The sequence below is a fragment of the Triticum dicoccoides genome, chromosome 2A (assembly GCF_002162155.2).
Source record: "Triticum dicoccoides isolate Atlit2015 ecotype Zavitan chromosome 2A, WEW_v2.0, whole genome shotgun sequence".
Classification (NCBI taxonomy): domain Eukaryota; kingdom Viridiplantae; phylum Streptophyta; class Magnoliopsida; order Poales; family Poaceae; genus Triticum; species Triticum dicoccoides.
The window spans coordinates 206,688,244-206,696,593 of record NC_041382.1 but is presented as its reverse complement, the minus strand read 5'-3'; the positions used below and the strand labels follow the sequence as shown (position 1 = coordinate 206,696,593).

The 8,350-nt window shown below is 48.1% G+C and overlaps 1 protein-coding gene across 3 annotated transcripts; it reads right to left on the bottom strand.

Moving 5' to 3' along the window:
• Nucleotides 1–458: 458 nt before the first annotated feature.
• On the bottom strand, nt 459–2,731 carry LOC119359286. 3 transcript variants are annotated; one of them, XR_005172452.1, is made up of 10 exons: nt 2,509–2,731; nt 2,336–2,384; nt 2,076–2,251; nt 1,875–1,917; nt 1,721–1,781; nt 1,566–1,591; nt 1,419–1,493; nt 1,232–1,312; nt 1,024–1,086; nt 459–900 (listed from the first exon to the last, which is right to left on the bottom strand). XR_005172452.1 is itself a non-coding variant. In XM_037625552.1 (8 exons), the coding sequence occupies exons 5-8, from the start codon at nt 1,461–1,463 to the stop codon at nt 661–663; spliced, it is 429 nt and encodes a 142-aa protein (XP_037481449.1). In that variant the 5' UTR covers nt 1,464–1,781; nt 1,875–1,917; nt 2,076–2,251; nt 2,336–2,384; nt 2,509–2,731; the 3' UTR covers nt 459–660. The 3 variants fall into 3 exon arrangements, 1 of the variants encoding a protein (XP_037481449.1); XR_005172451.1 differs by having other exon boundaries at nt 1,566–1,781; XM_037625552.1 differs by having other exon boundaries at nt 1,419–1,781.
• Between the last annotated feature and the right edge of the window lie 5,619 nt (nt 2,732–8,350).

Genomic DNA, 8,350 nt, shown 5'->3' with positions numbered 1-8,350 from the left:
GAAAAAACATAATAATGAAACATTGATGAAAAATGGGCGGCAAAGAGAGCGAGTAGAAACAGACGAGAAGAAAAGGTGGGAGAAAGAGGATAGAATAAAGAAACACAATTAAAAGGGAAAGCATCAAAAATATTTTACGCATTAAAAAAACAAAGAGCAAAAAAGAAACAAGGACCCGTGTTCTTTTCTTTTTTAAGAACTCATTCTTTGTGGAGTTATTTTTTTCTGCCGGAGTCCTTTGTGTTTTTCGGGTAGTACTACTCGGCACACACCTTTGTTTGCCGAGCGTACCCTAGTTGCCGAGTTTATTTTCTTTTTTCACGCATTCGACATATAACCTACCCCTCGATAATTTACACTTGGTTTTCTCTATAGTGTGGCTCTTGCAACATAGTAAAATGTTAGTGTAAACATCTCCACACAACTAAGCAAATGCGTGTTGGGAAACACGGTCGAGAAAAGCATCTCCACACAACTAAGCAAATACTACGTGTTGGGAAACACGGTCGAGGAAAGCATCTCCACACGGTCGAGGAAACAACGCCCGCGCACACACATGATTGGACATTATTACAGCAATCCCAGAAGTTCTACTAGCATACCACTCCCACGAAAGTCACGAAACAAGTCACTGCTGCCATGCCACGATATAAAATTGTTCTAAAATCCCAGTTGCGTGCCATGCAATGGAAGTACTAGGTAGGAACAAGTACTACTCCGTAAGTGGTCGCCGGAGATTCCGTGGGTAACCGCGACGATGCACAACAAGAAGAGGATCACAACCAGTGCGATGAGCAGCTTTGTCTCCTCCATCTCCTGGCGCAGCTCCTCGACCCTAGATCGTGCACGGGCCAGATTCTCCGCAATAGATCGTGCACGGGCCTCAGCACTCTGACGGACCTGGCACCACATTTTCATTTTTCAGCACCAAGCATTAGCTTAGCTCCCAGGCACATCCACAAACATATATCGATCAGGTAAATGAGACTGGCAGGCGAAATGAGAAGGGAGCCACGGATCGACCTGACTCAGTGCCTTGACTATTTTCTCCTGCGCCTTGACAAGCGCCAGCATCTCCCTGAAATTCTGCCAACGAAACACAGTTGCCGCCAAGTAAACATCAGGCAACCTTTCGCGCAAACAAAACAAAAACACATTTCCCCCTAAAAAAAACACATTTGGCGAAAGCTGCTGCATGCGGTCTAGTATAACCAAGAAGACTGCTGCTTACCTTTTGCACCTCAACAGCCTTCTTGCCGAGATCCATGGCTGCAGCACGCCGCTCCTTGATTTCCTCCCCTATGGCGCTGGCCTGTGCAACAAAGCAAGCGCAAGTTTTCCCAAGACGAAATCGAGTCGTTAGCTGAGTGATTAGAATTATTACTACTACTAACTAACTAGTGAAATGGAAAACGGACCTGCTCTGGACCTATTCCATGAACTCTGTGCTCAAAGATCTGCATGATGCTGCTGGTGTCGATCACGCGAATCACCTGCTTATGTTTTGTGCCATGGCAGTGAGATGGGAGTACCTAGTGCAGTAGTACAGGTAGCATGATGCTTACCTCATCAGAGAGCTTTACTCAGGTGACTGTCCACGGCAAGCACAAAGTTCAGAGTTCTCACAAAAAAGGGTAACGCAGCGCAAGGCCATTCATACACAAGTTCTGAGCAACCAGAAAGCAAAATGAAGAAAGTTGAACCAAGTTCAGTTCCTCACCTGTGAAAATCCTGCTCTGAACCACTTCTATGTACTCTTCTTGGATAGCTTTTCCCAGATTCTGCAACAGGTGCGGGTTAGATTGCTACACCGAAAGATCTTTAATTTGATTTGGCACACAGGATAAGATGGATATCGAGTTAGATAAGCACACCTTAAGATCTTTCTTTCTTTCCTTAAGCTTCATCTTCAGTGCCCTGCAATGACCAAAACGCTTGTCAAATTTCACCCTTTTTGCTGAAAGGGCTGTATGAACTGTTTTTAATTGATCACACCAAACGAATTTGAACTAACAACTAGCAGTTAACATACTCTAGATGATTAAGCTAGACAGATAAATGGATCAAGATCTTACGTGATGATGGACAGTGTTGACGGATCCAGGGTCCCTGGATATGCAGCATGACCGGTTGACATATTGTTCAGAACTGGAACCAGCACACCTTGGGAAGATTCTGCTTAGCTTCTCTTTCATGATCCGTGCCATCTTCGCCGCCTCGTCCATGTCTTTCTCCATGCGCCCCCTGATTTCTGCAAGGTTTGTCATAAGAATGCACCAGTTAGATAAGCCACGCGCTTAGAAATGAAATGCAGGATAACGGCTGGAGTTTGCACCTTTCACTGCAGCAGATTCAGCGGCCGATTTCAACTCCTCGTTGGCTTTCTGGAGGTGGGGAGAAAGAAGAGCATTGTGCAAAGTAAGAGCGAGGAAAAAGGCCAATTTTCTCATGGAAAACAAACACGTTGTGGGCCGTGGAGCAAAGGATGGGCATGAGCGTTTCTCTTACCTTGAGCTTGTGAAGCATCGTGGGCGTGCTGCCCAGCAGCGTCGAGAACTGGCGGATGTCTTCGAGAATGTGCTGACGCGTGTAGCCTGATGTGGTGTTGGTGGTGGGAAGGCCCAGCTCGATGTCCCGCTCGCCCCCCATCGCCGCCGCCGGCGGGAGATCGCTCATGCTGCAGCTAGCACCGAAAGAGAGAGAGAGATGAAGAAGGAGGAGATGAGGAGCCTTGTGGCGGTGCCTTGCGTGCGATCGATGAATGGGGCCATATATAGCAGGGTAGCCAGCAGAGAAGCGAGTAGAGGTTTCCCAGTGAGAGTTTTTTCTTTGCTCGGATAAACATCGGTGACAAGTGAAACGCGGTATGGACGAAGCTTCCGCCAAGCTTCGTGGCCTCTCTCTCTGTCCTCTCCACCCCCCTCCCTCTCTCTCTCTCGCACACATCACACACATCACTCACAGCTACACAAATGCTCAGAATGGCAATGTAATTATGCAATGCAGCTGCCAAGATTGGATTAATCTGATTGGATTACAATGAGTAATGCTACATGTACAAACGAGTTACAAGGTTTTACAAAAAGGGTTAATCTGATTGGTCAATAGGTGGGAAGGGCCGTAGCAAATCGAGTTACGAGTAATGTTACACGTATAAATGAGTTACGAGTTACAAGGTTTTACGGACCACCATGCATGCTACTCAACTTCCCCAGAGCAGGCGAGCGTCAAAGCAAGACGGATACAAGCTTTTTTGGCAAGTGGAGTAGATCGGTGAGAGCCGTAGCAAATCGATCCACCCAGTCCATGCACAAGCTTTTTGCACCGCGACCCGAGCGAGACCAAGTGAACCTACCGTAGCAAACTGCGGACGTCTCGACAGTCGCGAGCGTAGTGGCGTGACTGGCAGCTCCAACGTAAACTGCCAGTTGGTCGTCGTCACTGCCTCAGTGGCCAAGCGTCGTACACGTTCTCCTTTTCGTGCGCCTCGCCCGTGTCAGCAGAAATAGCCTGACATTTTCTTGCGACGGCCAAAATCGAGATACTCCTAGCCAACTGCACTGCACCAAGGTTACGCTTCGTTTGCATTGGGAGTGCACTCTCAGCGAAGATGCAAAGGGCCTCAGAGCATCTCCAGCCGTTCGTCCTCCAGAACGCCGAAAAAAAGCCGCCTGGGACGAACCGGTGTTTGCTTGGCGCGTGTGGGCGATTGTATTCCCAGTTGACGCCCCCAGGTCGTCGCCAAAATCGCGCGAAGTGGGCGATATTTCATAGAAATTTGTACAAACTCGGTGATCTGACATAAACTCGGCGACAATTCATAGAAATTTGTACAAAAACAGATAAACATGCAAACTACGCCTAGCCCTGCTACGCTGCGGCCGCCGCCTGCCATCTACATGCCGAGGAGCCTGTAGAAAGGGTGTAGTCGCCGCCGCCGCCTCATCGTCGCGCGCCCCGCCGAAGCCGCCGCCGTCCCTACTGCACCAATGGCCAGGGTCGCCAATGCGCGGTGGGGGGCTGGACGGCCCGACCTCGCCCTCGTCGTCGCTGTCGAGGACGATGACGCCACCCTCCTCGTGTCCGCGGCGCCGGGCCTGGAGCTCCGCGTATGCCCGACACTGGCGGAGCACCTGCTTGCGGACGTAGTCCTCCCTCGTCCACTTGAGGGCGGCCTCGTCGTCAGGGGCCATCATGTCCGCGTGCTCTGGCTTCACAGGGAGCAGTCCCGGCTCGGGCTTCGGCCTGACCAGCCGGAGGGAGCGCGGGGAGGGGCGGCCGCCCTCGTTGATGACGAGGGCGCCGCTGCGGGTGCGGCGCCGAAGCGGTGCCTCCTTCGGCTCCGGCTTGACGGGGCGTACCGCCGGCGAGCCGGAGGAGAGCGAGCCGAAGCCCGATGATGAGGAGGTCCCTGGCTCCATTCGCCACGGCTTCCAGGAGCTGGCACGACGGCGAGAGAATGACGGGCGCGGCGTGTTGCCGGTCTCGATGTGGTCGAGAACGGCCTCGAGGGTGCGGCCGGGCACGCCCCACTGAAGTATGCCCTAGAGGCAATAATAAAGTTATTATTTATTTCCTTATTTCATGATAAATGTTTATTATTCATGCTAGAATCGTATTAACTGGAAACATAATACATGTGTGAATACATAGACAAACAGAGTGTCACTAGTATGCCTGTACTTGACTAGCTCGTTGATCAAAGATGGTTATGTTTCCTAACCATAGACATGCGTTGTCATTTGATAAACGGGATCACATCATTAGAGAATGATGTGATTGACTTGACCCATTCCGTTAGCTTAGCACTTTATCGTTTAGTTTGTTGCTATTGCTTTCTTCATGACTTATACATGTTCCTATGACTATGAGATTATGCAACTCCCGAATACCGGAGGAACACTTTGTGTGCTACCAAACATCACAACGTAACTGGGTGATTATAAAGGTGCTCTATAGGTGTCTCCGAAGGTACTTGTTGAGTTGGCATAGATCGAGATTAGGATTGTAACTAATGAGTTAGTTGCGGGACGATGTATTACGGAACGAGTAAAGAGACTTGCCGGTAATGAGATCGAACTAGGTATTGAGATACCGACGATCGAATCTCGGGCAAGTAACATACCGATGACGAAGGGAACAACGTATGTTGTTATGTGGTTTGACCGATAAAGATCTTCGTAGAATATGTGGGAGCCAATATAAGCATCCAGGTTCCGCTATTGGTTATTGACCGGAGACATGTCTTGGTCATGTCTACATAGTTCTCGAACCCGTAGGGTCAGCACGCTTAAAGTTCGGTGACGATCGGTATTATGAGTTTTTGTGTTTTGATGTACCAAAGTTAGTTCGGAGTCCCAGATATGACCACAGACATGATGAGGAGTCTCGAAATGGTCGAGACGTAAAGATCGTTATATTGGACGACTATGTTCGGACACCGAAAGTGTTTCGGGAGGTTTCAGACATATATCGGAGTACCGGGGGGTTACCAGAACCCCCGGGGATTTTATTGGGCCTTAGTGGGAGAAGAGGAGGGGCGGCCAGGGCAGCCGCGCGCCCCCTCCCCCTCTAGTTCGAATTGGACAAGGAGGGGGGGGGGGCGCCCCCCTTTCCTTCTCTTCCTCTCCCCCTCCCCTCTCCTCTCCTACTCCTACTTGGAAGGGGTGGGAGTAGGACTCCTCATGGGGCACGCCATAGGGGGCTGGCCCCCTCCCCCTCCTCCACTCCTTTATATACAGGGAGGGAGGCACCCCTTGGAGATCATTGATCTCTTAGCCGTGAGCGGTGCCCCCTCCACCATAATCCACCTCGGTAATATCGTAGCGGTGCTTAGGCGAAGCCCTGCGTCGGTAGCAACATCATCACCATCATCACGCCGTCGTGCTGACGGAACTCCCCCTTGAAACTCTGCTGGATCGGAGTTTGTGGGACGTCATCGAGTTGAACGTGTGCTGAACTCAGAGGTGTCGTGCGTTTGGTACTTAGATCGGTCGGATCGTGAAGACGTACGACTACATCAACTGCGTTGTTCTAACGCTTCCGCTTTCGGTCTATGAGGGTACGTGGACAACACTCTCCCCTCTCATTGCTATGCATTACCATGATCTTGCGTGTGCATAGGAAAATTTTGAAATTACTACGTTCCCCAACAGTGGCATCCGAGCCAGGTTTATGCGTAGATGTTATATGCACGATTAGAACACAAGTGAGTTGTGGGCGATACAAGTCATACTGCTTACCAGCATGTCACACTTTGGTTCGGCGGTATTGTTGGATGAAGCAGTCCGGACCGACATTACGTGTATGCTTACGCGAGACTGGTTCTACCGACGTTCTTTGCACACAGGTGGCTGGCGGGTGTCAGTTTCTCCAACTTTAGTTGAACCGAGTGTGGCTACGCCCGTTCCTTGTGAAGGTTAAAATATCACTAACTTGACAAACTATCGTTGTGGTTTTGATGCGTAGGTAAGAACAGTTCTTGCTCAGCCCGTAGCAGCCACGTAAAACTTGCAACAACAAAGTAGAGGACGTCTAACTTGTTTTTGCAAGGCATGTTGTGATGTGATATGGTCAAGACATGATGCTAAATTTTATTGTATGAGATGATCATGTTTTGTAACAAAGTTATCGGCAACTGGCAGGAGCCATATGGTTGTCGCTTTATTGTATGCAATGCAATCGCCCTATAATTGCTTTACTTTATCACTAAGCGGTAGCAATAGTCGTAGAAGCAATAGTTGGCGAGACGACAACGATGCTACGATGGAGATCAAGGTGTTGTGCCGGTGACGATGGTGATGATGACGGTGCTTTGGAGATGGAGATCACAGGCACAAGATGGTGATGGCCATATCATATCACTTATATTGATTGCATGTGATGTTTATCCTTTATGCATCTTATTTTGCATAGTTCGATGGTAGCATTATAAGATGATCTCTCACTAAATTTCAAGGTACAAGTGTTCTCCCTGAGTATGCACCGTTGTGAAAGTTCATCGTGCCGAGACACCATGTGATGATCGGGTGTGATAAGCTCTATGTTCACATACAACGGGTGCAAGCCAGTTTTGCACATGCAGAATACTCATGTTAAACTTGACGAGCCTAACATATGCAGATATGGCCTCGGAACACTGAGACCGAAAGGTCGAGCATGAATCATATATTAGATATGATCAACATAGTGATGTTCACCATTGAAAACTACTCCATCTCACGTGATGATCGGGCATGGTTTAGTTGATATGGATCACGTGATCACTTAAATGATTAGAGGGATGTCTATCTAAGTGGGAGTTCTTTAATAATTTGATTAACTGAACTTTAATTTATCATGAACTTAGTACCTGATAGTATTTTGCATGTCTATGTTGTTGTAGATAGATGGCCCATGCTGTTGTTCCGTTGAATTTTAATGCATTCCTTGAGAAAGCAAAGTTGAAAGATGATGGTAGCAATTACACAGACTGGGTCCAAAACTTGAGGATTGTCCTCATTGCTGCATAGAAGAATTACGTCCTGGAAGCACCGCTAGGTGCCAGACCTGCTGCAGGAGCTGAACCAGATGTTATGAATGTCTGGCAAAGCAAAGCTGATGACTACTCGATAGTTCAGTGTGCCATGCTTTACGGCCTAGAACCGGGACTTCAACGACGTTTTGAACGTCATGGTGCATATGAGATGTTCCAGGAGTTGAAGTTATTATTTCAAGCAAATGCCCAGTTTGAGAGACATGAAGTCTCCAATAAGTTCTACAGCTGTAAGATGAAAGAGAATAGTTCTGTTAGTGAGCATATACTTAGAATGTCTGGGTATAACAATTGATTCAACTGGGAGTTAATCTTCCAGATGATAGCATCATTGACAGAATTCTTCAATCACTGCCACCAAGCTACAAGAGCTTCGTGATGAACTATAACATGCAAGGGATGGATAAGACGATTCCCGAGCTCTTCGCAATGCTAAAGGCTTCGGAGGTAGAAATCAAGAAGGAGCATCAAGTGTTGATAGTCAACAAGACCACCAGTTTCAAGAAAAAGGGTAAAGGGAAGAAGAAGGGGAACTTCAAGAAAAACAACAAGCAAGTTGCTGCTCAAGAGAAGAAACCCAAGTCTGGACCTAAACCTGAGACTGAGTGCTTCTACTGCAAACAGACTGGTCACTGGAAGCGGAACTGCCCCAAGTATTTGGCAGATAAGAAGGATGGTAAGGTGAACAAAGGTATATGTGATATACATGTTATTGATGTGTACCTTACTAATTCTCGCAGTAGTACCTGGGTATTTGATACTGGTTCTGTTGCTAATATTTGCAACTTGAAACAGGGACTACAGATTAAGCGTAGA

Bases quoted from the DNA above. Each gene is read 5' to 3' on its own strand.
- LOC119359286 (XM_037625552.1), bottom strand. From the start codon at position 1,463: ATGCAGATCTTTGAGCACAGAGTTCATGGAATAGGTCCAGAGCAG. The intron at 1,087-1,231 runs GTAAGCAGCAGT...TTTCGTTGGCAG, and splicing joins AGGCTGTTGAGGTGCAAAAG to AATTTCAGGGAGATGCTGGC. The intron at 901-1,023 runs GTCGATCCGTGG...ATGTGGTGCCAG, and splicing joins TAGTCAAGGCACTGAGTCAG to GTCCGTCAGAGTGCTGAGGC.